This window comes from Megalobrama amblycephala, linkage group LG21, assembly GCF_018812025.1.
Source record: "Megalobrama amblycephala isolate DHTTF-2021 linkage group LG21, ASM1881202v1, whole genome shotgun sequence".
Lineage (NCBI taxonomy): Eukaryota > Metazoa > Chordata > Actinopteri > Cypriniformes > Xenocyprididae > Megalobrama > Megalobrama amblycephala.
The window spans coordinates 11469897-11486888 of NC_063064.1; the positions used below are offsets into that span (position 1 = coordinate 11469897).

Consider the following 16992-nt stretch of genomic DNA (forward strand, 5'->3'; position numbering starts at 1 on the left):
CATCCCTCATTCTAAAGTGTAAACTATTTATTACTTGTAAATGTTACGTATCATTTGTAAACTTTTCTTACCTGTTACAAATTATTTGTATATGTATACAAGTCATTTATAACACTTTCTGCATCCCCAATTCTAAAGTGTAAATTATTCATCACTTATAAATGTGTTACATATCATTTGCAGATCTTTTTTATAAATTATGTACAAACTGCAATTTGTAAATTTACCATTTATTTGCCATATGCAAAGTATACCTTTCAGTTACAGGATATAAAAGTCTATACGAATCCCGATATTTAAATGATATATTTTTATATAAAAATTATAATATTTTTATGCAAATATATTTTACTATTATATAGATATCTTTGAGCCCCTAACTCACCCCTTATACCTAAACAGGTCCACTTTTTAGCCACTTCACAAAATAGAAACGCAATATAGATATATTTACAGTGACTGTTATCTTAGTTTTTATACAACCATATATCAACTATGTACTGTGATACTGTTGTATAATTTTAAGCTCCCTACTCCACCCTATAACCTTAAGCATAACCATTTTGACAATATACGTAGTGTAACAGGCAGATAAATGTACGTTAGTCACAATCATTTATTTAAAACATTACAAAAAGCAGTATACAGAACAGACAAAACCAGCGAAATAACAGCAAATCCTAATTTTGTGTGAGTTACAGAATGAAATTAAAGTGTTTAATCGCTGCAAACATTCCTCTTATCCGCATTTCTATCCTTTTAAGCGTCGCGCTGAATCTAACTCAGCACAGCAACTCAAATTCGGCATGTTGCAAACACTCTATGGTAGTCACAAATCACATGTGACAGCCAATAAGGAGTGAGGTTTGACGGCACTGCCACAAACCTGTGTTGTATTGTTAGAAGCGCCAATTTTGAAAGTTATGTAACGGCGGATTGATACGATTATTAATGTTTAATGGTTATATTACGTTATAATTATCTTTTCCTCACACGATTGCATCATACGACTTCTGAAGACTTGAAAAAAAATGTAAAAAATAATGGACTGTTTATTATCAGTTTATGGTGCGTTTTCATGTTATGGTGAGGAGCTGTTCCATGAAAAACAAAATAAAAATTAAATGATTAAGTGCTGGTTAAACGGTGGTTTTTTTTATTATTTTTATTTTTTTTAAATAATGTAAAGTTTAGGCTTGGGTAAAGTAATGGAATGAGATGGATCATGTACCAGGGAGATCTGCAAATGATATTTAACACATGTATAAGTGATGAATAGTTTACACTTTAGAATAGGGGATGCAGAAAGTGTTATAAATGACTTGTATACATATACAAATAATTTGTAACAGGTAAGAAAGGTCTACAAATGATATATAACACATTTACAAATGATGAATAGTTTACACTTTAGAATAGGGGATGCAGAAATCTTTGTAAATGATTCATCTATAACAGGTGTTTAACACTTTGTAGTGTGTACTGCAGTGTAAGCGCTGACTGGTGAGGGTATAGACTGCTGTCTTCTCTGACACACATGAAGTGTTTAACTCTGTGAACCTGATGTGAGCTTCAGTGGAAGGTAAAACCGGTTCAGAGGTTGACTTCATCACTAGATTCCACACACTCCACACAGAACACAAGTCTGTGCTGATGAGTGAAAGGATTTAATATAATCCACTGGAATCACCTGACTGTAAGGAATTTATAAATGTTTATCCACTTCAAAACAAATAAATTACTCTTCTTAAAAGTAGTGCTTTAGCATACCTGCATGTTTGTGCTTTTGAACCCAGACCAGCTTACAACTTCATCAATAAATCATATACTGATCATTTACAAATGATCATTTACTAATTTACTGATACTCATTGACTAATCACTGATCATTAACTAATAAATTATAAATGACTTATAGCCGAATAAAACATTCATAAAATGTTAGTACATCACTTATTAATCATATATGAATGTATATTCATGTTTTGTAAATGATTTGTTGAACATTATCTAATAATTTATAAATGACCTATAAGTGAATTAATAAAACATTCATAAAATGTTAACATATCACTTATTAATCATTTATGAACATATAATCATGTTTTGTTAATGATTAGTTCATCATTAACTAATAATTTACAAGTGACTTAAAACTGAACATTATTATAAAGTTTTACCCCAGATGGTCTTCATTCTTTGAGCTTTTTTGTTTACCTCAGATCACAGATACCTCAAAAAATTAGACATACGAATGCCTGCAACTTTAGTGAACATCTGTGCCACATCTGTTTATGATTATTTCAGTGCTATTTCACACAATTTATAGTGCTTTCAGTGCTTTATTTCATGCAAATAAACCACTCCAAATATTATTATATTTTATTATATTATCAGTTTATTCTTACTATTTTCTTTAAAATGTTTCAAACTCATTAAAACATTTTACAATTATGTAAGCATATAAGATTAAGTATAAGAACTGATAGTGGTCAGCAGAAAACAGAGAGATTTTTGTTTCTACTGCAGAATTTCTGTTTAGTTCCGCTTATTGCCACAAAAGTAATTTATTTTGCAACACCCCAGTAAATACTTAACCTGAAAATTATCCACTCAAGACGGTCTGCATCACATCAATGGCTGAATGCTTCATTAAGAACACATCATAGGCAGATGCCTGTGACCGAGAATGGAATGAGAGAGTGATAGAGAAGAGAGAGAGAGACTGTAAAGTGATCATGCAAGGACAAATCAATAGGTTATTTCAGCCCTCGTAGAGTATTCGCAGTTCTCTTAATCCATTATAAAACCCATATTTATCTGTGGAATATGGTGGTCTTGCCGAATTGACTTCATAAATAAGTTTGCTTTGCTTTAGGACAATAGAATTTGACCTCTGTTCACAAACATAGATAATAATGTTACAAGAAGACTGGTGTAAAACTCTCAAAATACTTAATAAAGTAGCTGAGGCCCTTGGCTTCATAGTTATCCTTCCTCATAGCAAAGAATGTGTTTACCCTTATAAAAATGTATTCTATTACGGAAGCTAGGGAGATATTATGCAACTAGAAATATCCCAAAACCCCAGATTTAAGATTGTATTGATGAACAATTCAGATTTCATCATATGAAAGCATGCTGGTAAGATTTTGTGATGAGGAAATGAAAAGAACATGTAATCATTTTTGGCAACATAAAAATGGACTGAGTATGTAAAACGGTATACCTATCATCTAGTGATATGGTTAAGACTTTATTTTGATGGTCCACTGTAGACATTCTACTGTCAAGAAGTAGCTTTGCAACTACCAGTCATTAGAGTATTAGTAGACAATCTGCTTAATATCTGCTAACACTATTTTGATGGTCCCCAACAGACATTCTAGTGACTATAAGTAACTTTGCAACTATGTTAACTTACTTACCCGAACACTCTACTAACATCCTACTGCAGTCTACTAATACTCTGAGAGTTAGTTGACTTGTAGCTGACATCTACCTACCCATCCATCCAGTCCTTTATGAAGCTTGAACTTGAATTAGTTATATGGAAAAGATGGAAATCCCTTTTTGTAATCATGCATACTGTATGTTTCTTGACAGTGTAAGTCTTCTGAGCATATTTTTGCAATAAAAGAATAGTAGAAGCATTTGTAAATTTACTTTATTATGGAGTACTGGATCAGACAGCACTCTTATCAGATAGAGACAGACACTTCAAAACAATTACCTGCCCCCTGTTGTTTTCTTTAGAGAGGAGAAATGTGCCTCTCCTCATTCAGGATGTGAATTAGAGATACCAAGTCTCTATTTTGCAGGGAAATTATAAAGAATTTACAATTGTATTGTGTTGTTGTCATTTCCTCTCACTGCAGTCTGAAATTTTTGAGAGGTGGTGTTTCATATTATTTAGAGTTACTGAAGCTGTAATTTAAAACAATGGGGGATAAGATGACTGTTTGCCTGATTTCTGATTCTGCAGTCATGTCTACGTGATCCCTGCATTTACATGGACGCTCTCATTGGGTATTCTCCTGGCCCAGATCATCATTCAGCCCATTACTTCACTGCTGACTCTCCTTAAAGGAATACTGCTGGTTATTACCGTAAGTTTAATAGTCATAAACTACATGAACTACACATATGAAACTACTTTTGATAGTAAGTATTTTGATTTTGTGCTCACATTTATTACAGTGTTATTCTTTTGTACGATTAACAAAATCTGGAAATTATTTATATACTTTTTTTATGTAAGCAATAAGGTATGAGAGGCTGTGCTGTATCGTGAATAAGTCACGGCTGAAGGCACGACGTGAAGCAGAGTGCCTGCAACCCCTTTAGCCGTGACTTATTCATGATACAGCACTAGCCTCGAGTACCTTATCGCTTTTAAGACCGGAACACACCAAGCTGACGTCGGCAGCGTCTGGGTCCAAAGTTGCCCTGACACACCAAACCGACGCTCGACACCCGAACAGGCCAAGTAGCACATCCGTTCTGCGCCTGCGTAAGATGAAATGCTTTTCCGTACCTGCAGGTGGCAGTAGCTAAACAACCAATCAGAATGATCAGATGGCCTGACTGACCGACGAGCTCCGACGCCGTTTTAACATGTCGAATCAGCCGGAAAAAAGCCGACGAGGACCAACTTCAGCCGACGGTGCGGAACACACTGAGAAAACATGAAAAGTCGGTCGACGAACAAAAACTGCCCGATGTCTGACCATCGGCTTGGTGTGTTCCGGGCTTTATAAAACAGTTAACGCACAATACAAATATTAAAGCCAAAAATATGTATCAATGCAACTTTCATGAAGTAAACTTTTACTAAAAGCATTCCTTCCACTGGAAAAAATAGTCCCTGACCATGAACAGAAGTTACATTATTACGCCATTAGATGGTGGTAAATATTGTCTTTTATGAGTGTGTCAGTCAGTAGCGACTTTTACATTGAAAAGAATTGTTACATTGAATTGTTGTGAACATGGAACAAGACGCAACTGACAAATGCTTTGACTAGCGCTGTCAGTCACGGGAAAACCCCTTAACTGTTAAAAAGGACAAGATAATACATCGGACTTTTAAACAAATTTTTTAGTATGAACATAGGACTGACCTGAAGGAAAATGCTAAATCTGAATGCAATAAACTCGCTCAATCGATCTCTTTCTCACAATACTCTTCTAGTTCTACATAATACAATAAGCTTTAATGAACAATATCAACTGAGAACAAACCATTTATGTTGCTAAGAGTGGTTGCTAAGGGTGTTGTGTAGCGATACACAGAACCGCTGGGTGAAGCGGTCATAGCCGCGTTTTATCGTGAATAAATCACAGCTATTGACCAGTCAGAACGAAGGACATGAACTAACCATTTTATAAATATTATTTTTATTCATTGGTTATTTTTTTATCAAATTCTTTAATATTTTTATCACCAATACATTACTTACCAAAAATAGAGTAAAAATCTTTTGTGAACTTCTGTGTTATGATATTCACATGCTGTATCTATACTACTGTTCAAAGGTTTGGAGTCAGTAAGATTTTTCTTTTTTTTTTTTTTTTTTTATTGAATGAAGTCTCTCATTTTTACCAAGACTGCATTTATTTGATCAAAAGAACATAAAAAAACATCAAAGTTGTGAAATAATATTACAATTTAAAAAATATGTTTTTTTTTTTTTATATTTAAAAAATATATTTATCCATGTGATGGCAAGTTTTCAGCAGCCATGACTCCAGTCTTCGGTGTCACATGATCATTCATAAATCATTCTAATATGCTGATTTGATGCTCAAAAAAAAATTATTAATATTATTATTATTATTATTATTATTATTATTACTATCAATCTTGAAAACAGTTTTGTAAATATTCACGTATTTTACACAAAAATATGTTTTATTTAAATTTTTTTGGTGTTATTTATATTGTTAATTATGCCCACAAAATGAGTGCCTTATTAATCTGTGAAGGAGCCACGAAAAACAAAAATTATTAAACTTTGGAAAGATGTGACACTTTAGACGTAATGAACAATAATCATGAAATGATAATGGTTTCTGATGAGCTGTTTCTGTGTATATGTGTGTGTAATACATTGCATGTTCCTTCACTAGTAAATCTAGAGGAGTGCTTCATCTTTAATATACTGACTTGATCCGTGAGTGACACTTCACACTTCAAGAGGTTTCGTTCAAATGTAGAACTGCAATAAACGGGTGCATTGAAATGTCTTGGAGGGCAGGAGAAGAGGGATTATTAAAACACAGAAAAAAAAAAAATGTTTATTACTATACGTATCATTTTTAAAACTGAGATGGTTTTACCTTGACATTTTTCAGTGCAATGTCTTGAGAGTTCTCTGCCAGGGATGTGTTGTCCTTAAAGATGAGGTGTTCTGTGCTTTATTCAGTGAGTTGGTGACCTGTTTACACCAACCTCACGGGACAGCAGAAAACGATCCCAGAGCTCTTTTGAGCTAAAGGGAAGAACTATCAGTTTTCCCTTGATAATGAGCACATTTGACCCAGCGATGAAGTAAAAAGTTAGAGCAAACATGTTACACTTCAAATGTTTTAGTCTCACATAGCCAGATTGGAAGTCTGGTCCACATTACAGCTAATTCTAGCCAAAAACTGCCTACTTGGACAGGAAGAGACTGTCTGACAAACATGTTATGTGACCAACCACAATTTGTTTTATTTTAACATGGCCTTTAAATGGGTTTGTGTAAAATAGTGGATACCTGCGAAACTGAGAAAAAGTGCAGTATCAATATGCAATCAGTCTGCAAAAGAAATGGCTATAATGTGTGTACATTTTGTGAGCATAATTAGCATGAGATTATTTCAGTTACACACTATGATTTAAATGTTTGAGGTCTGTAAAATGTTTAAATGTTTCTGAACGACATCTCTAATGTTCTCCAAAGCTGCAATAATTCATTCAAAATACAGTAAAAATTGCAATATTGTGACATACAGTATTATTACAATTTCAAATAACCGTTTTCTATTTCAATATATGTACAGTATGTTAAAATGTAGTTTATTCCTTTTATGGCAAAGCTGAATTTTCAGCAGCCACTACGCCAGTCTGTCCGGGGTTGCTTGTAGTAAATCCACCAGAGAGATGCATCTTGGAACAAGACACTGCATCTTGGATTGACGCTATGGGGGGAATGCCATCAGCATGACCGGTGTCTGAAGCAAGTTTAAACACACCAATAAACCATTGGCAGACGGCAGTCCATGAGTATAAACTTAGTATAAAGGGGGTGCCTGAATATACATCATCTTTTTTGTCTGGAAGGAGACATGCAGGCAGGCCCAAAGGAAACAGGGAACCATGGGTACAGTCGTAACCTGAGACGTTCCCTTTTGAAGTGGAGGGGGGAGATGCAACCTTAATTTTCATACAAAAAGCTGCAGTACAAGAGTTGCATATATTCTTAATGCAACAGATTTTTGCAATAAACTAAACCCCTTGGGAAACCACAGGGGAGCTGCAGCTCTACTTAATCACCCCAAGACAACAAGGGGTAAGCACTCTGCTCATACTCTGCTTGCATTCTTCCCAGAATTCAGGCCGATTCCCATAATTTTATTTAGAAAAGTGCAAAATAACAAGGAGGACCGCTTGCTTAAGCAAGGTGCCTCTGCTTGTTAGGATCGTATACATGAATAACTGGGGTTTAAAAGGGGAAGCAAAGAACCCTACTTTAAAACCTAAGACAGTCGGGGATTGAGTAAACACCTCACTCTTCCCTACGGCTCAAAGAGCAACTTACTAAAGGGAGCCAGCAATGTTGTTAAAAAATCCTCAGCAGCTGCCATGTCTGATGTTGCTGCCTCTCCAAGGGGGATCCTCAATACAAGAGAGACTCAACCGCAAAGGAGCCACAGGGGAGCCTAGCCTTAATTCAATACCCCTGGAGTCTGGGGGAGGCGGCTCAAACCCTGCTTTTAAAAAGGGGAGCAAGGGAGTAAAACACATCCCTCAACCTTATGGCCCAAAGGGCAGCTTGCCAAAGGGTGCTTGCAATGTTGTTAGAAAAAATCTGAGTGGCTACCATCTCTGATGTTGCTTCCTCTCCAAGGGAAAGCCTCAACGCAAGAGAGGCTCAACCCCAAGGGAGCCACAGAGGAACCTATCCTTATTTCAAGGTGGCTCGAACCCTGCTTTTAAAAAGGGAAGCAAGGGAAGCTTACGTTACCCTCTTAGGTAGAACATTCCTCTAGGACCTGCTCTACTCAGCGTTTACTAGCACTCACCCAAAGGGGAGCATATACCCCTACATCAAGACCCAGCAGTAGTTGGGGAGGGAGGTAATGAAGTAGGGGAAAGTGCGTGCCCTACGTACTCCATTCAATCTGCATCAACACAAAGGTGATACCTACCAAGCAACCTTCTGCAGGGGAGTGTACAATTTTACTTTAAACCCTAAAATAGGGGAGAATATTGCTCAACCCTCGGAAACAAGATACTTCAGAGTGGGGTAAGATAGATGTCAGACACAATCAACCTCCGCGAATAGCCACTGGCCCATGCCACACTTACTTTAGGGGGTATGTGAAGGGGGCAGGATGTCAGACATGTGCCCATCCTTCTGCCTAAACTGAAGTGTCTTTGTCGAAAATGTGCCAGCACGTGTAAATCAAAATTAAGCACTGCTCAGGCACACATATAAAACAAGGCGACAAAAAGAGGTTTCAGATTCCTGTTTTGCCAAAAACCCGCTCTTATCCTGTGCCAATTCAGCCATGGTTGCTCTCCACAGGAGGGGCCAATGACGATAATGTAGGGTCCAAACATCAAATTGCTCAACTCCCATCTCTCAAGAGAGAGTCAAGCATAGGTGGAGCTTCTCACAGCGACTGCATCACAAAGCATGCATTCAACTCCCCCAAGAGCTGAACACGCTCCATTCAAATGCTAGATTCTTATCACTCTATCGAGAATCAAACAAGAACAGTCTGCTACCACGAATGCATTGCTATGAGTCCCCTCAACTCCCTCAAGGGCCAAATGTGCTCGTGCAAACACTGACTACTATCTCTCAGGTAAGAATCAAGGAACAAAGCTTCTTACCAGTCTCTTTCTTTCAGTCTCACAAATGCATAATAATAAGCATACAAACAAGCATCTCCTGAAGACAAAAAAAATTGATGATGTATATTCAGGTGCCCCCTTTGTACTCATTGGCGCTCCATGTGTGATGTCATGGACTGTCATCTGCCAATGGTTTATTGGCATGTTTCAGACACCGGTCACACTGTGTTCCCATAGCGTCAATCCAAGACAGAGTTGAGTTCCACTTAAAAAGGGAACTATATTATCACAATGATAGAGCGACACAATGTTGTTGTTTTATTTTTTCATTGCATTGGATGATAATGTGCCTGTCACTGACTTGCAAAAGAACTTCCTTTTCCTTTTAGAATGAGTTAATTTCTTGTAAAACATACAGCAAACTTTATTAATATTTTTTTTTAAATGCACAACTTTTTTTTTTTTTTTTTTTTTTTTTTAAATCACACACATAAGCTCTCTTGTATTAATGGTATATATTCATAGTAGATTTATAGTATAAGCTTGCAAAAGCATTTGTTATATAATACTTTTTGAAAACATTGTAATTTCCAGATTGTTACTTCTGATTTTCAGAGAATCTTTGACAGTTTTGGACTGCAAGTGGCCTGTGGGCATCTCATTTGGGATGCACCTCAGATTCACCTCAAATTCCTTTCACTTTTTAAGTTATGCTGCCAGGCTGGCACTCCACTGCAATGCTTTGTAATAATCACAGCAGCCATTCATCAAGTGCCACGAATGCCCCCAGGCTCTGGTCAGTAAGCTAGCTGACAGTAATTCTCAGCCCTGTCTCATCAGTGGTCAAATTCTAGCCCATCAATCACACTTGCTGATGTATTATCCCTGTTTGAAATGTCCATGCTTATCTATAATTTGGGCGGTTATCATTTATGAGTTAGGGTTTTATGGTGCATGGACAGCCCCTCCTGCATCGCACTGTGAATCATGCCACCTAGACGCCGCAGAAGAGCCCCTGATGAGATATCATCTGTGACTGGCTCTTCCGTTTAACAGCAGGGCGACATATTTTCATGACACTCCCAATGCTACAGTGATCCATGAAATGCCCTCCACCAAATCGCCAGTTAAAGTGGGTGTAATTTAGCGCTTTACTATAAGTAGAAGATAATTGCTCTTCTTCTGCTCAAATGAGGCCAGGAATGATCATGTCTCTTGTGTGGAGGGGTTGATTGTGTGCTAATTGTGGGGTGTGGCTGAATTATGCTATTGGCCAGTAATGTTTGATAGCAGAATATAGGCCTACATGTTCAAATGCTTCAAAGTGTTGGTATGACAGTATTAGTTGTGGCTTCATCATGTGACCAGTTTGGGCAACTGTTAGCATTCCCAATCATCTCAGTGGTGATTGCCTTGATGGTGGATGTACAGTGATCTTTGATTCATTGACACACTTTTTTTTTCCTGAATTTATTTAGAAATGTAATTATTTAAATTTATTTAAATTTAACTTTCTAAAGTTCAGTCTGAATGAAAAAAATGAAAGAACGACTACACCAGTTCAATTTCTTGTCATTATATTAGGCAACACTTTATTTCCATGGTACAGTTTAGATTTTCTACTAATTATAAGTAACTTTGCAACTACATGTCAACTAACTCTCATTAGAGTATTAGTAGACTGTCTGCTTAATATCTGCTAACACTTTATTTTGATGGTACCCCAACTGACATTCTTCTGACTATAAATAACTTTAAAACTACAGTGCTCAGCGTAAATGAGTACACCCCCTTTGAAAAGTATCATTTTAAACAATATCTCAATGAACACAATTTCCAATTTCTCAATTTCCAAAATGTTGACAAGACTAAGTTTTATATAACATCTGTTTAACTTATAACATGAAAGTAAAGTCAATGATATAACTTAGAGAACAAAATGTTCAGTTTTACTCAAATTAGGGTGATGCAAAAATGAGTACACCCCACTGAAAGTCTCTGGAGCAAAGCTAAATTTTAAACTACAAATGTCTAATTTAACAAGAATTCAACCACAGGTGAGTCTAATTATTCATTACACACTTCCGATGAGAAGGATTGAAGAATATCGGCATGCAAGTTCAATGCATTATATAAAAGAAGTAGAAAGCCAAACTGGCGTGACTATTTCCCGTGACACAATGTGGCGTACACTGCAGAGGAATGGCATGCATGGGTGCTGTCCACGAAAGAAGCCTTTCCTAAAGCCCAGGCACAAAAAAAGCCCGCCTAGAGTTTGCCAGGGCCCATGCTGACAAAGATGAAGACTACTGGGTCTCTATACTCTGGAGTGATGAGACCAAGATAAATGTTTTTGGAACTGATGGCTTCAAAACTGTATGGCGTCGCAAAGTTGAGGAATACAACGAAAAATGCATGGTGCCTACAGTGAAACATGGTGGTGGCAGTGTCCTTATGTGGGGCTGCATGAGTGCTGCTGGTGTCGGGGAGCTGCATTTCATTGATGGCATCATGAATTCACAGATGTACTGCTCTATACTGAAAGAGAAGATGCTACCATCACTCCATGCCCTTGGTCGTCATGCACTTTTCCAGCATGACAATGATCTTAAACGCACATCTAAGGCCACTGTTGGATTTCTGAAGAAGAACAGGGTGAAAGTGATTCAGTGGGTCCTGATCTGAACCCAATCGAACACCTATGGGGAATTCTGAAGAGACAAGTTGAGCATCACTCTCCATCCAGTCTCTAAAAGAGGTCATTCTTGAAGAATGGAAAAAGATAGATGTTGCAAAATGTCACCAGTTTGTTCATTTCATGCCTAGAAGACTTGGTGCTGTCATTAAACATCATGGAGGCCATACAAAGTACTAAATGTAGTAGTTTTTGTTGTGGGGTGTACTCATTTTTGCATCACCCTAATTTGAGTAAAACTGAAAAATGTGTAATCTAAGTTATATTATTAACCTTACTTTGATGTTATTAGTTAAACAGATGTTATATTAAACTTAGTCTTGTCAACATTTTGGAAATTGTTTTTGTGTTCATTGAGATATTGTTTAAAATGTTACTTTTCAAAGGGGGTGTACTCATTCACGCTGAGCACTGTACATGTCAACTTATTCTACTTCCCATTCCTCGTGCCCCCTGCTTTGCACATTTTCTTTGTATCTCTTATCAGTTCAGAGGTCTGTTTAATTTGACCATAAGTTCCCTGCGAAGTGGACTTCACAAGGTATTCTGCCATCAAGTGAGATTTCAATCCAAAAGGAGCGTACATGATCAGTTAACACTGCTAATGGCATATGGAACAAGGGAACATCCAAAAATCACTTCACAAGAAATGGAGTGGAAAATTTACGTGTCATTGTGTATCACCTCAGCACTTCAAGAAGTTAGAATAAAATAAAGGCAGTAATAAAAAAAAGAGGCTTCAGGTATTTAATTAGCCCCTTGTGTGGTTTGTTTATGGCTGTTCGCGGATATAAAGTGTGTGAGACATGAGTTACTAGAGCAAATCTCATGTTTGCAGTTAAATGCATCCAGGCCTAAGCTTGACAACATGTAGTTGCAAAGTTACTTATAGAATTATAGAATTTCTAACGTGCTAAAATGGACCTTTGAAATAAAGTGTAACCATATAGTATTGTCAAGTTTATGTATTTAAAAACATATACACATTTTCAAGAAAAGTTGATATAAAATATCATGTGGTTGTAACCATGTACTAAAAAAAACCTTTAGTACATATATATCGCAATTAACGCAGCATCTGGTTTTTTTCTGTCATCCTTTGCCTAGCATTACAATATATGATCAGACTCTTATTCATGCAAATGCTTTTAAACCATTTAAACGTGCCAAAAGAGAAAAAGAGAATGCACTGTCTGTGAATGTCCTGTCACACACACAACGCACAGAAAGACTAGTGCCATCGAATCGCCAGAATCGAGTTCTCTGTCACGCTTGAACGAACAATAACATGCACAGTAATGCCAAAAATATCTGTTTTGTCGAGTATCCTCAAGAGCAGCCTTGAATGAGTTAAATAAAGTCTTAAAACGAAAGTAAAGAGTTGTGAGAAAGTGGGACGCGTGTGAGATATGCGTCATGTGCAGCAGCGGCAGCTCTTAAAGTGACGGCAACCACTAATGCCGTCTGTCATTGTAGATAATGAAAGAACAAAGGTTAACAGAGAAAATTACTCACTGTTCTTGACTAAAGAACTTTTGTAGCTTTAATAATGATTATATTTAATTTAGGCTATAAATTATGCAGTGCAGACTGTTTGGTAACTTTATTCAGTTTCTGTACTTTTCCTATCTGTTAGACAGGTAGAAAAGGACCAGGTAAATATGACATTTATTATGGGTTTATGTGAGGATTGTTCTAAGTTTACTTAAATTAAAAGTTATATTTTTGAAGACTAATAAATGTAAAAAATTATTTAGCTTTCAATTACACTGTAATGTTGAATGGCTATAATTCATGTTTAAAACTGGGGGAAAAAATCAATTTCATCGAGACATCAGTAGCAGTATTAGTATCAGAGATAGTGACCTTCATTCATAAAAAGATGCCATTACACAAGTATTTAAAATATACTGTCTTCATGTTGTTTCTTTATGTTGTTTTAATTTGGAGATGAACTGAAATTACATTATGAAATTTATTAAAAACGTGATTAAAAAAGTCTTTTTAATTGAGATTAATTGCAATTAATAACAGAAAATTTAAAAAAAAAAAAATTTAATCGATCGACAGCACTAATATCTATCTATCTATCTATCTATCTATCTATCTATCTATCTATCTATATATATATATATATATATATATATATATATATATATATATATATATATATATATATATATAAATATACACACAAGTTTGTTTGTTTGTTTTTTTTTTTGTACATGGTTACATCACATGATATTTTATATCAGCTTGAAAATGGTGTATATGTTTTTCAAAACCATAAGAATCTAACATGAATACAAAGAGTACATTTCTAAGAACGTGTTTTAAACTATTAAAAAAAAAAAAAAAAAAAAAAAAACATTTTCTTTATCATGCATACTTTTTCATTAACCCATTTGCTTCCTTGGCATTATGTCCTGGAGCCAATCATCTGAGCCGATATATAATGACAACTTCTGCCAGCATGGGCAAACCATGGAAGCTAATCAGCCAACGTTTGACCCTATGGCTTTGACTATTAAGATTTTCCATGGTTCCCTTCTGTGGTGGTGTTAAATAGTTTTAGAAAGTGTGTGCCAAGTTTCCAATGCAATATGAATAAAAGTTAAAAAGCAGACCGGCAGTAATTAAGAACAGGTGTAGCGCGTGTGTGTGTTGGGATTGTGGGCATTACGCGTGAGGATGTCAGATGCTGTTCCCTAATTGCCACTAGCTGAGGATTTATTGTTAATGTTGGACCAACCTCCTTTAACTCCTGAGAGAGAATCGTAACCTGAAATATAGATTCATTAAGGATGCATATGGCACGCCTTTCAAATGGGCCAATGAAATATTTCATCTGGAAGACAATTCCTGGCTGAATGAACAATTGTTGTTAAAATGATTCATAGTGCTAGACTAGAATCAGTATTGGGAGAGCAATTACATATTTTAGCTGTAGAGCACTTTTACCATGTTTAGTTTGGCCTCAGTACGTCTCTTAGAGAAAGATCTTCATTTGCCCGTGCTAAAACATGTAGCCTATAAAATGTCTAAGCATCATCATCGCAACAAAAAGCTGAAGAAAAGTCCACTGGTTTGTAGGCCAGGCCTCTGTGGCACTCTCGCAAATGGCATTTTGCCAGCTTGTGTTGGCTGATGGGATATAGCCATTACCTCTAATCAGTTTGCCTCTGTTGTGGGGTTTCTGACAAAAAGAGTCCTGGGAAGGCATGGCGGATTTTGCACAGGAGCTCACTGCGTGTGAATGCTCTGCCTTTTTCAGGTCACTGATTCTTTGCATCACCGTCTGTGTCAGAGACATTAGGAAACAAAGCTAAGAGCACATGGCATTGCAGGGCTATGTGAGTCTGTCGGGCTATCACACTCCACCGGCTCACGATCCATTAATGCCTTCACTCTCCATAATGATCATTTGGGTGAGATGCCTTAAGGATTGTTGCACACACTCAGACATGATACGTTTTACTACAGTAACTCCTCCTTCCATTTCCTGCTAATGGAAATGGTATTTGTGGTTTGCTTCTGAAGGGCTGTTGAATAGTAACCTTGTCTAGTTTGCTGTGGCACAGCTGAGTAGTTACTATACTACAAATAATTACTAGATGAGTTTTGAAAATTTATGACACATCATTTATAACAAAGGAATCTGAAAATCCACACATATTTATATATTTTTCACCACAAACTTTAACAACCGATGAGTAATTATATTCAAGTTTCACTAATCTTACAGATGTGCGTATTTAACAGTAGCTGCATTTACATGGACCCTAATCCATTTGTAATCAGACTATAGTAGCCCAGTCCCAATAAAAAAAGTCACAAGTTTGTCATTCGGAATAAATTGGCCAAATTCGAATTTTAATTTCATTTGTATTGAACCATTTCTAATCCATTCGATAGGACATGTAAACACTGAAAACTGGAACTGGACATGTGCAATGACATAAAAATGGCATAATGATGTATGACACTCAGAACTCATCATTTGCGAAGTGGTGCAGGACAACGATGTCCCACCAGTCCTTGCTTCAAACTCTCATCCACAGATGCATTGTTTTGGGCAAGGAAAGTGGCATTTTTACTACTTGATAAATATAAGCAGCATGACACAAAGCTTTATGTGCTCATAGTCTCCAAATTAGGACCTGAAATAAAAATAAAATCTGCTTTTTAAATCAAAGAAAAGCAATGGTAGGAAGACTGCTATGTGCATCTTGAATCAGTGAGAAACTGTATATTCATGCAGTGTGCACGTCAAAAGATCAAATCTTATTAGAAGCTTGTGACATGAACACGCACATCAACCCAATCATTTTATATAGCGTTCATGTAAACACCATGTTTGGATTCATCAATCAGAATGAAAGTACAGATATCGAAGTAATGATTCTTTCTTTATTTGCTAGATAAGACCCTTATTCCTCGTCTGGTATCGTTTAAAGCCCTTTGAAGCTGCACTGAAACTATAATTTTGACTTTCAACCGTTTGGAAGCCATTGAAGTCCAGTATAAGGAGAATAATCCTGGAATGTTTTCATCAAAAACCTTAATTTCTTTTCGACTGAAGAAAGAAAGACTTGGATGACATGGGGGGTGAGTGAATTATCAGGAAATTTTTATTTGAAAGTGAAGTAATCCTTTAAGGAAGTCAGGTGTATGACTGATTCTATCCATAATTCAGACCAGTGGCTCATATGACCGATTCAGTCTGATTTGGCAATCAGGTTTGAATGAAAGAATGACACACAAGTTTACTTTCTTGTCAATATATGATTTGTATACTGTATGTTCTATGGTAATACCATGGGTTTTTTGTTTATTTGTTTGTTTAATAGGGTGAATTCAGGGTGATTGGGGCACTTTTTGCCATTGAGATTGACTTTTTGACATTGAGAATTGGAAAAAGTGTCCCAATCCACCTGAATTCACCCTACTTTGCGGAAAGTTCCATGTAATTGCCAAGGTATAGGAATTTGGATTCAGTGGCATGCTGTTAGCATCAATGTACTATTGTATCACCACAGTTTTCTCAGTACAACTAACTCTATGCTATTGTTCAGTGACTGCACCTACTACTTGGAAGGGGGCGGTATAAGGCCCACCCTTGTAACTTTATCACTGGCCCTGCATTAGGCCAATAACATTTTTCTTTTCTTTTTTTAGATGCTGAAAATGAATTGATTTGTAACGGAGCCTGTATAGTCTATGATTGCCC

At 36.4% G+C, this 16992-nt stretch overlaps 1 protein-coding gene across 4 annotated transcripts in view; it reads left to right on the forward strand.

The window, feature by feature from the left end:
• Window positions 1–16992, forward strand: part of si:ch211-51h4.2 — a 185566-nt gene that overhangs the window by 69635 nt on the left and 98939 nt on the right. For all 4 annotated transcript variants that reach the window (XM_048172176.1, XM_048172175.1, XM_048172178.1 and 1 more), the window contains exon 8: window positions 3986–4109. In XM_048172176.1, the coding sequence (XP_048028133.1) occupies window positions 3986–4109 (124 nt within the window). The remainder of the gene's footprint in view (window positions 1–3985; window positions 4110–16992) is intronic.